Source organism: Symsagittifera roscoffensis, chromosome 5 (genome assembly GCF_963678635.1).
Source record: "Symsagittifera roscoffensis chromosome 5, txSymRosc1.1, whole genome shotgun sequence".
Taxonomy (NCBI): domain Eukaryota; kingdom Metazoa; phylum Xenacoelomorpha; order Acoela; family Convolutidae; genus Symsagittifera; species Symsagittifera roscoffensis.
In genome coordinates this window covers 22055058-22067418 of record NC_087066.1, presented here as the reverse complement: position 1 = coordinate 22067418, position 12361 = coordinate 22055058, and the positions used below count along the sequence as shown (strand labels likewise).

General features: G+C 38.9%; 1 protein-coding gene across 1 annotated transcript; it reads right to left on the bottom strand.

The window, feature by feature from the left end:
- Positions 1 to 2830: 2830 nt before the first annotated feature.
- LOC134846652 (uncharacterized) lies at positions 2831 to 12117 on the bottom strand. The gene is made up of 3 exons (XM_063864037.1): positions 11843 to 12117; positions 11007 to 11215; positions 2831 to 3747 (listed from the first exon to the last, which is right to left on the bottom strand). The coding sequence occupies exons 1-3, from the start codon at positions 11950 to 11952 to the stop codon at positions 2831 to 2833; spliced, it is 1236 nt and encodes a 411-aa protein (XP_063720107.1). The 5' UTR covers positions 11953 to 12117.
- Positions 12118 to 12361: the final 244 nt, after the last annotated feature.

Genomic DNA, 12361 nt, shown 5'->3' with positions numbered 1-12361 from the left:
CCGAATGGTGCTTGAACTGGCTGCGACAACTGGGATCAAGTAACATTAGAAACAAGCGAATTGTAGCAGCAGTTGACAATTTTTTTTCTTCTAAAATGTAATAAAAATTTTTGTCAACTGCTGCTACAATTCGCTTGTTTCTAATGTTACTTGATCCCAGTTGTCGCAGCCAGTTCAAACACCATTCGGGTATCTTTAAACAGCAATTTCGAAAAAAAAAATTTTTTGGATTTTTTTTTTATATGGAATAAAAATTGATTTCTGTTTGCTTATAGCTTAATCCATCTAAGCAATAGGAACTCTGAGAATTTTTCCAGTTATTTAGAATATAACGTATGCCACGAAATAACTCGGCTCATAATAGACTAACAACTGAAATGAGGCAAACGAACTGCTCCAGTTAAATTATTGGTAAATCCGAAATATGTCTCCCCGTATTTTACATTGCATATGCTAAATAATTTAAAAAACACTAACTACTTCAAACATTTTACGATGTATCTCGAACATTTAGGAGATTTGCATTAACACTAGCAGTCTTGTCTATGATACAATTGCTTTTGATAGTATCAGAATATATCGAGACACAATAACTTAAAAAAGCTGGTGGAAAACTTTTTTCGAACAACTGCTCTCAAAATTACATATAGTTTATCTGAACCCATTTAATGCTTTGATGTTCTGAAATTGACAAATGGCGCTATTTTTTTTCGAAAAACTTGAATAATAAAACATCAAACGAAAAAGTTAGGTTAAGCTTATTATTTCTGCGGAAGTCTTTAGCATTGATGATTTTGTTTTTACTAGATTTGAATTTTAAAAAATTATAAGAAACCAGCGCGTGTTTTCTGTTACACGGCCCATATATACCAAATTGTTAATAGAGCTTCAATTTTTTAAACATCCAAAACTTATTTTGGTCAATTAAAATACAGTTCAATTATTAAAGTTTCAGAAAGATCAGTTTTGAACCGTATAACAGAATAGATTAAAAAAAAATTGAACCGGACAGACGGAAGTATCAAATGGAACTAGGGAATTTTGCATCATCAAACTCAAAAAAAGGTACCATTCCTAAAAGTGCCTATCATTTCCTGTCAATTATTTTGTTTTCGATTTGTGTGACTCGCAATTAATTCAGATCAATTTTTTTCCACAAACTTTTTTTTACAGGTGTTTCGAGTTCACATTTTTCTCCCAAAGCAGTTTCTTCTGAAGCAATTTCAGCTAATCAGAAATAAGTATTTTACTCGCAGCGCTAAGCAATTTTGCTCAAAAACAAACTGTGGTAAATAGATGATCTTAAATGATACACACAGGCTGCCGAACTAAATTGGTTATAAAAAATTTGTCTTCAATTTAGTTTCGATCAAGCTAAAAGGGAACTACTGAAAACAATAGGATTAATCAATTGATGTGCAAGAAGCACAGTTTGCTCCGACCACGGTAATTTTTCTGCGATTCTGTTAAAAAGCAAAAATTAAAATTCGATGAACCAATTTGGTATAAAAAATTAGGATACTGTTGAAATTGTTTCAAAATTGGCCTGAAGTCAGAACTAAACGTCAGAATTAAACGCCAGTTGAAACATCAGCCTGAAAATTATTTGAAATTGAGCACTGAAGTCCTATCGAAGCACTGAATTTTCCGACTGTATTTTAACTAGTATAGAGTAACCGAAATAAAAATATTTGTTGAAATTTTGAACAAAAGATGAAAAAATTACAAATATTTTTGATTTTAGAATGAAAAACATCCCCAACACGCAAGTTCAAAGTGATACAATTTGCAAATAGCAAGAAAATAGTAATTTAGGTAATGATAATAATTAATTAATCATTCGAATTTAGATAATGATGAACTGGTTTAAGAAATTGAAAAGTAGCATCCAAGCTATGTCTCATTTTTTGCTGGGTTTGAAATTTTATTTTAAACTAAAATCTTACTTATATAAAGATATACATACATTTATGAAGGTATTTAGTTTTTTGAATTACTATTTACAATTCTAAAAAATTTATTAACCCAATAACATCTAGAAAAAGTATAGAGAATAATCTGGTTAAGTCAGTCATCATAAAAATTGAAGTGAAATTTTAAAGTTGCGGAGAAAAATTAGAAGATTCAAAAAAGAAGTCGGCTATACAAATGTCTTAAGCGCTAGACGCCTGAAAACAGACAATTACGTCTCATGGCGATCTACCAAAATGATCTGCAATTTGTAAAAGCAACAAAGAAAAGTAGGAAACAGTTAGATATGTTGTGGAAACAATTTATAATTTTCATTATATTATAAGAAAATTTTCAGACAAAGTTTTGTTAACATAAAATTATTACAAGTTGGAGCTTAAAGAACCAAAACTCATTTATTTTAGGTTTTCATCAAAAAAAAAATAAAAATATACATTTCTTATTGCCTGAGATGGGATTGCACAGATGACTCAAAGCTACGTTAATCACGTAGCTCTAACGGCTGAAAAAACATAACACTTCAATACTTCAAGAAAATTTTCGTTTTTGATTAAAGAGTAAACTAAATTATTGATCATTCTTTATGCAACAGTGAGAAGTTTATCTAACTAACTATAAGTAAATGCATGTAAAAATATCAATTGTTTGATAGCAACATTTATTTTGGCACTTCTAACATAAAATATATTTTTTTGATTTTCAGTTTTTTAATAGTGAAACAAAAAGCAGCAATAAAACACAGAATTTTCAACTGAAGCCATTTTGGTGTTGAAATAATAATACTTGCACGAAGTTTCCTACCATAGGGAAACCATATGGAAAAATTATTTCGAAGTAAAGACAGAAGATTGAGCTTTATTTATTGGTATCTGATATTCTGAATATTGTTTCCTTGTCGTCTGATTTCGTTAATCCGAAGTGGCAGCAGGTGATTCGTCTCCTCGTAGCGACTCGTCGGCGAAACTCGACTCTCCGACTCCTGACTGTCCTGGGACCATTTCCAGTTGAGGGGTGGGGGAATTTCTCTTGCCACGACCTTCACAACTCGACTCGATTTTCGTTGCTTCATTTTCGCTAATTCTTTGTCGTACAGACGATCCTTTTCCAGCATTTCTTTTATGGGTACATTTGTACGCGATACGAATATATAAATGAAGATCATATGAAAGAAAACGACGGCCATTACGAGACAAGAAAGCACATATTCGTCAACATCCTTGGCATAAGCTCTATCTTTGATTATTGACAGTGATGCGAACAATAAAATATTAAGACATAAGTACAAAATAACTCCAAGCATGTACATGTCTAAGTATGTCAGGTAGGATATCAGGGGAAGGTTTGCACTCACAGAGAGCTTAAACGCCACTGCGACAAGCAGCAAGTTTATACTCGAGCCAATTCGAGGCATATTAGACGTCGGCGCGAATGCGTAAATCGTGAACGAAAGCACGACTAAGCAGAACATTACGAGGACATTGTTAAGAAAAAAGTACTCGGATCGTCTCGCCACTCGGCATTTTGCGACTATGAATCCTGCGGTGCTGCCGAGTTCGACGTCGCTGTTCGGCGTCTCGGGTAGTTTTTCGCTCTCGACGTGATGGAACAGGTTCCATTCTTGGTTCGCTCGGAAATTGTTCACGTCAATGGTCGGCAATTTTCGGTCCTCAACGAGAAGTTCGATCTCATCTGCGTGTAGCTCGCTTGACACCCAGATGCTCAAGTCTTGCACATCCCGCGGAAAGTTTTCGAGCTCAAGGTTCTCGTAGAAGTCTCCTGAAATTTTTCTTTTTTTTTCAAAAATGCTCAAATGCATTTTTAATATATATTCTTTAAAATTTAAGTAATACTTGATTCTTCAATCTTTTAGAAGCCTATCTGGGTTGCACTAATTTCATATGATGATTTGTAAATTATATATTTACAAATCATAATATGAAATGAATGCAACCCAGACAGGCTTCCAAAAGATTGAAGAATCAAGTATTACGTTAATTTGAAAAAAAAATTATAATAAAGTAGACGCATGAGTTGAAATCATCAATTTTTTTTCCGTTCTGGTGCTTTAAGTAAATTCACTAAAATGTATCCACCGACAGTCAAACTTTTTGGGCGGAAACTTACCCTATAGACTACATTTCTGGGGCGTAAGTTTATTGGAAGCAAATCTGCAGGAAGAAGAATATTTTTATAAGAGCAGATCATGACCTTTATCAAAAAAATTTTCCCTTGAAGCAAATAGTCATTCCCAGTTTGTTTGACAATTCAAATTATTCAAGCTTTTTTATAATCTGCTGAAAATAATGCTACTCTGGAACAAAGTTTATGTAAAAATAGATTTAAAGAGAGGTTGAATTGTACTGACAAGCACCCAGTCTGATTGCCCTTTGTTATATGCGAATTTGACAATTGACAACCATCTTAGATGACTTCAACTTTTCACATGCAATCAGGAAAACTCCGGGAAAGAAATTGAAAACCAAAACTCAAAAAAAATACAAAACTGAATTACCAAACACGTGCAACCAACTAATTTATAATCAAATCAAAGTTCAAAGCAAGAAAGACTCAAGTACATCGTGTAAATTAGAAACGATTACATTTTCGTTTTCTATATGGCACTCAGCTAAATTGCCAGAAACCACACCCTTGCTCTACCCCCTGACCAGGCTGGAAGCACAGTTTGTCTTTAGTGCCAACCAAGGATTACTCGTTTTGCAGTTGCTTAAGATTTAAAAAAATCGGTTTAACAATTTGGACCCCCATAGCTGAACTTTGGTATAGGGACGTTAACTTTACGTTTGGTTTATATTACTTTCCGCCTGTTCAGGTATCAGAACGATTTACTATCAAGCTATTGTATTTTTCAATTGCTTATTTTATTTCGTTATACTTATTTGAAAATATATTTAACGCACCATTGTTCTTTTGCTTCGTTCCTTTTTAAGTTTAGGTCTAGCTACCTAGGACAGGAACTAACAAAGTAGGTCAAAACTACGACTGGATACGACATCTACAACAACTGCAACGATCAACTACGACAAACTAGCCATGCCCAACAAAACCATTCTCCCCCAGAGAAACCTTCTCATCGCACAACTAGAGCGCCTCTTCAGAAGAGTACGAAAAGCCATCAGTGACATCAATACAAACTACATCATAACTGACTCAGAAACCGAGATGAAGAAAATTCTCAGCAATTTGGAAGACGCCACTACGTACCTTGTAGACCACCCGAATGAGCACCCCACTGCTGAGGATCTCATCAACCGCTTCACTGATATACAAGACGAACACGACGACATCATGGATGAATTTAGACTGATGCTACAAGAAAATACAGCAGAGACAACTCCACAACAGAAGAAAACTAATGCCACCACAGTTCAAGCCCCCCACACAGCTGATTCAGTGCAACAACAGACAAAACTAGATCGGGACTCTAGCCAGACGTCAACATTATCCAACAGCAGCCATCAGCCCGGATCATCATTAGCAAACAGTAGAGGACCAAAACTTTTCAGATAGCCGAGATACTCCGCAGCAAACCCCCCAGACAGGTTTCGAATAGACAGACCACCGTTTCATCGAACAGAACACGACACCACCAACGCAAACCTCAGCTTCAACATAGTTACAGAACAGCAGTTCATTCCAGCAGCAGTATCTCAGACATCAAGTAACGGACAGTCACGAGCAAACTACAGTCTTATGACTAGGACCCCAAAAGTAAAAATCGAGCCTTTCGACGGAAACCCTATGAAGTGGAGCATGTGGTTTGGACTCTTTGAAGCAATCTCGGACGCCGAAAAGATGACTCATCTGCAGACTTTAACGATTGGAAAAGCTATTTGTGGCTACTCCTGCAATAGCACTATGTACAACGCTGCCCTCCACGAACTACGACGACGATATGGACGACCCGACATTATCATCAATGACTTCGTCAACAGACTACAGAGCTTCAAGCAACCATCAACTCATCGCACGGATTCGTACATGGAATTTTCCACATTCATCAGTAACATGGTGACCAGAACATCGACCAGCCTAATCTTATCGCCTTCAACGACTGGATCAGACAGTTTGCATTAGCATGCGATAACTTACCACCTATGCAACCGCAGCAAATGACCCTGGACTTGAACGATCGACAACAAATAGCCCCAAGACTTCGACACGCCATCGGATCTCGACCATCAACCAACCAGCCTTCACAGAAGACTTCTCAAAATTGGAGTGCGAATACCCGACCCCCATGTCCCTTCGACGGACAAACCCACCACCCAGCATACTGCAGCATGTATCAGAATTCACCTTTGGAAGAGAAGAAGAGACTCGTTTCTGAAAAGAAACTTTGTTTCAACTGCCTTGGCCAACATCAAGTAAAAGACTGCCCATCAAAGCACACATGCAGCAAATGCAATCAGCATCATCACACAACTCTACATGACGAACAACGAACACAAAGAACAGCAAAGTTTAATCCAAACCAGCGACCGAATCAAGTCAACCATCTTGCCAGCCAAAAGAAGATATCAAGAATCAACAGCTCACTGCTGCTACTTTTACCAGTAACATTACGACACCGCAACATATACCTTAATGTATACGCTTTTCTTGATACAGGAAGTACAAATAGCTACATATCGCAACCGACAGCAGCATATCTTCAACTGGAGGAAACAAACCATCAGGAACAACTGCTCATTGGAGGTTTCTTCAACTCGCAAACGATAGAGGCTAAGACAATGGATATTACAGTTCATTAATTTGGAAATAACACTTTAGCGTTTGAACTTACTAATGTTTAAAGAGAACATCAACTTGAATGCAGCCGAGCCCGAAAAGTTGAACGAAATCTGCAGCCAATACGACCACCTTAAGGATATATGTTTTCCGGACTTCAGCAACAACGACGTAGCCCTAGTGATTGGAACGGACAATATTGACAACATCAGCCCGAAGACCATCATCAAAGGAAATCAAAATGTTCCTCGAGCAGTCCTTACAGCCCTAGGATGGACAATAGCAGGACCGAACAACGACATTGGATACTTTTCAAGCCACCAAGCAACAGCCACCCCAATACAGATAGATATCAACTGACGACACACAAATCTCGGATCTTCTCGCCTCATTCTGGCGAATGGAAACCTATGCCACATCACCTGAAATAACGATGTCATCGGACGAAAGACACGCTATGCAAACACTTCGGAAAACCATATCATTATACGACAACCGCTATCAACTTTGACTTCTGTGGAAACCAAATGCAAATCTTCCCAACAACTATAAAGCAGCAATTGCCCAATACAACCGGACGAAAATACAACTTAACAAGAATTCAGAAAAATTGGCTCTCTACCAGAATACAATTGACCAGGATCTCAGCAAGCAATACATACGGAAATTAGAGCCAGACGAAATACCTTCGACAGGATGGATTTTACCTGAACATGGCGTAATCAACCCAAACAAGCCAGGAAAACTTCGCCGTGTTTCCAATGCCAAATCCAAATTTAAAGGAGTTTGTCTGAATGATATGCTTCTCACTGGACCTGACTTGCTCTGCAATCTACTTGGAGTAATTACCCGATTTCGCGAAGGAAAGCATCCCATCACTGCCGACATTGAAGGGATGTATATGCAGGTTTCTGTTAACCCTGAAGACAAAAAATTTCTTTTTTTCCTCTGGGGAGCGGAAGAACCCGAATTTTTTTAGTACACTCGATTCGTCTTTGGAGCCAAATGTTCTCCTACTTGTGCAATTTACGCATTAAGAACTTGCGCAGACGACAATATTGAAAGCCATCCCCACATCAAACAACTTGTCTACGAGAACTTCTACATGGACGACTTCTTCGAAGCCACCGACGACATCGACACCGCAGTGAAAATCATAGAAGACCTTCGACACGTACTACAACAAGGAAGCTTCAACCTGACGAAGCGGATCACTACGGATCATAAAATTCTGCAAATAATACCAGAGGAACATAGATCCATCACAATAGACGAAATCAAGGACCCCAAATTCTTCAAGCGAGTTCTCGGAATAGGATGGAGAGTAAATGACGATACACTCAGCTTCACTACTGACAAACTACACGAACTCGCCCAGAAGAAACCTACACAACGGAACCTACTTCGCGCAGCTTCCTCAATCTTTGACCCAATTGGAATAGCAGCACCTATTACGATTCGACTACGAATAATTCAGCAAGCAATTTGGAGAAAAGGAATGAAGTGGGACGACCAAATTACACGAGAAATGATACCTGAACTGTTTGAGCTTCTCGACGAGAGAAACGATCTACAGACAGTGGAAATACCCCGACACTATTTTGGATACAGCTACGACAACATCGCTCTTCATGTTTTTTCAGATGCCTCCTACAGCGCCCTAGCAGCAGTCGCTTATTTTGTATACAGCAACAGTGCCACTCGGCAAATCTGCAGCGCCTTTGTTCTAGGAAAAGCTCGAGTGGCTCCTCTAAAACAACACACAATAACTGAATTGGAACTACAAGCCGCAGTTTTTGGTGCTCGCCTCGCAAAGTTCTTTCGCAGAGAACAAAGGATTGACATCAAGACATCAACTCTACGCATATGTGGACAGACAGCACAACAGCGCTTCAATGTATACAGGCATCTGATAAACGGCAAAAAAATTTTGTGGCACAGAGTTGCAGAAATTTTAGAAAGCACCCAAGCGAGTCAAGGGAATCATTGCCTAGGACCCCTAAACCCAGCAGACGACGGAACCCGTGGAATACCCCTATCAGATTTCAGTAACAAGTCAAGATGGTTCACCGGACCAAAATTCATATGTGAACCAGAATGCAACTGGCCAAAGCTACAGTTAATCAACGCCAATACGGATACCTTGCAACTCAACGATCAAACTGGACAAATGGATGAAATAGCAACAACCCCAATGCTAGCTTTTCAAGCTTCCACCGAAAAGACAGAACAAAGCTTCATCGATTACAGCAGATTCTCCAAATGGACAAGAATTCTCAGAACAACTGCATACGTGATGCGTGCCGCCAGGATTTTTAAAGATAAAGGACTACAGTCCCTCAACGAAAGCCCGACCAACGAACTGACAAGCAAAAACATGATTGCCGCAAAGAGTTTTATCTTCAAGCAGACGCAACGAGACTGCTTTAAACCAGAGGTCAACGCATTGACACAAAATAAACGAATCAACACAACTAGCAGACTTCGACACCTATCACCATTTCTAGACGAAGACCGACTCTTGCGAGCATGTGGACGCCTCGAGAAATCTCAATTGGACTATTGCATAAAACACCCGATTATCCTTGATGGAAACCACCCAGCAGTTCACCATTTTATAGGACAAACCCACAAAGACAACCAGAATTCGCCACGCCAGCACTTGAAAAATATTCTTCAAAACGAGTATTGGATTCTCTGTGTTCGCGCACACATTGACAAGATCATAAAAAACTGTTACGACTGCCGACGACAACAGGCAACTGGAGTACAGTCGGAACTTGCGCCCCTACCCGCCTTCAGATTTCAAGAAGATAAACCCTTCCCGTTTCAACAAACAGGATTAGATATCTTTGGACCGTTTGCTTCGAAAACCGCAGGAAACTACAACAAACGCTACGGCGTTATAATGACTTGCCTAACAACACGAGCCGTACATCTTGAGATGTGCCAGGACCAATCAGCCGACGCCTTCATCAATACCTTACGACGATTCTTTGCTCGCAGAGGACAACCAGCCAAAATTGTTTCTGATAATGGTACAAATTTCACCGCAGCCGAAAAAGAACTCAACGGACACTTCGACGCCGATGTTACACGACAATTCTACGCCAACCATCAGATTGAATGGACCTTCAACCCTGCCTATGCTCCTCATTTCGGAAGTGTATGGGAACGACTCATAAGAGCAGTCAAAGACTCGTTCTATGCCATCATAGGAGGCCAGATTCTAACAGACGACATATTCAACACCGTTCTTTGCGAAGTTGAACACTTCATGAACGCAAGACCCATCACTACAGTTTCAGCATCGCCCGATGATGTTGAAGCCCTCACCCCAAATCATTTTCTTCTCGGGAGAGCGCATGCCAGCATGACACCTCTACAAACACAACAGCCCTCAACACTCAATCGACAATGGAAATTCGCCCAACAACTCGCAACCCATATTTGGAAACGCTTGATGAAGGAGTTTATCCCAACACTACTGCCAAGACAACGATGGACAAAGAAGACGCCGCCTATCAAAATAGGAGAATTTGTCTGGATTCTTCAGGATATGACGCCGCGAGGAGTCTGGCCAACTGGACGGATCACAGAAAACAAACCAACCGATGATGATCAGATCCACGTTTAATTCGTCAAAATAAGAGTTAAAATTGCGTCATTACCAGCCATTAGACTAGCACCTGTTAGTCCGAATTATTGCAATCAATCAGCAAACGAAGATTCACGACAATGAGAGCCTCACCCCAAAGCAGCCTTGCGCCGACAACCATAGCCGATAACTTCAACTGACACTTAAACGACCGTTAAGCCAGCGTTTTAAGTTTTATAAGTAGGAACTACCCCACCCCTTTTTTCTTAATTTATTTTGCAACTGCAAAATGAGGCCGAGTGTTATATGCCAATTTGACAATTGACAACCATCTTAGATGACTTCAACTTTTCACATGCAATCAGAAAAACTCCGGGAAAGAAATTGAAAACCAAAACTCAAAAAAAAATACAAAACTGAATTACCAAACACGTGCAACCAACTAATTTATAATCAAAAAAGTTCGAAGCAAGAAAGACTCAAGTACATCGTGTAAATTAGAAACGATTACATTTTCGTTTTCTATACCCTTTGATGAATTACGTAACGTACATTGAGTTGAATCGAGCTTAGTCGAGCAGAGACGTGGTTCAATTAATGATTAAAATGAATTTAAATGAATAAATCTATCAACAGCGCTCAGATATTTATGTTCGAGTTTTGTAATCTCGTTTTGTTCCACACATACCCGTGAGTCTCCAGCAGAGGAACACCCATCTGCGGCACTTCTCTGTGCTCTCTATCCTGTGCCAGCATTTCTCCTTCCGCAGATAGTCCAGGTTGGAGATGACCAGTTTGGGGTCAAAGTGTCCCCCCTTCCCCTCTTCTTGCCCCTTGTCTCTTTCTTTGTCATCTTGTTCACAGTCTCCCTCCCCCTCCCCGTCCCGTTGCATCCATCTGAAGTTGAATTTGATTTTTCGTTCAAATATTTTAAAAAATAAGTCAATTTTAACAAGTTCTGTCAGATTTGTACAAAAAATCCATGACGTTGATGTTCGGTCGGTGACACACTTGCGCAGTAGCAGATTTAGGGACGGTATTTGGCAAACTCCAAAAACCAGCTAATGATCAATGAGAAGGTTCACTCTTTATTACTACTTTACGACATCTATATTCGACCCAATAATACAACTTTGGTGCCAATTTTTCTGAACGCGCCTTTGGTGCAAATATACACGTATGTTTAAAGCAATTTTAGGAGCGCGGCAAAAAAAGTTTTTTTTTGTAAAATTTTCAAGAAATGCCGAAAAGGTCGTTATTGACGTGTTTTTAGGCAAAGTTTGGTCTTCATAGTCGTTTGGGAGAGCTTTGGAGTTCAGATTTTTTTTGGAAATCTGGCCCCAGATAAAATCCTAGAACCGCCCCTGCTTTTTCACCTAATTTTAACATTTATTTTATAGTTAACTTATCAAATATAGTTAAGCTGAATAAAATCTTAATCATGTTCGAGGTTCGAACTTTCTTACAACATGACACCAAGTCATCTTCTATTATAAAAACGGTTCTGGGAACTTATGGACTCACCTGGCCTCGATGAGAACTTCAGCGGAGAACTTTTGGGATTTAGTGTCGATTGCACTGATACAGAGGTAGTTCACACGTACCCACACAAACCTTTCTCCATCTACCGGCATTTTTACGCCTGAAGATTGTCGCGAAATTGGCTGAACAAGAAAAAGTTCTCGGTTAATGAATTTCGGACCAAAAATGATTGGATTTTTATATGATCAACAAAAACAGGCGTAGGTAACAAATCGATGAAGTCGATGACTGATGGGAAATTAGATTGAATGCTACAGTCACATCATTCTAACACATCTAATCTAACTCAGATTAGAATGAACTTATTTGTTATCTTTGAAAATACCAGCTAATGGAAAAAAGAGAACTGAATGAGCGTCGAAGTCTTTGTCTCTTTTAGAACAGTTCAGCTACTTCCAATTTCGTAGAGAAAATAGTTGTTTCACAACCAATCAAATTGAAGCCAAAAAACTAGTAGGTAATGTTGGATTCTTGATATGAGTCATAAAAAAGGATTTTGAT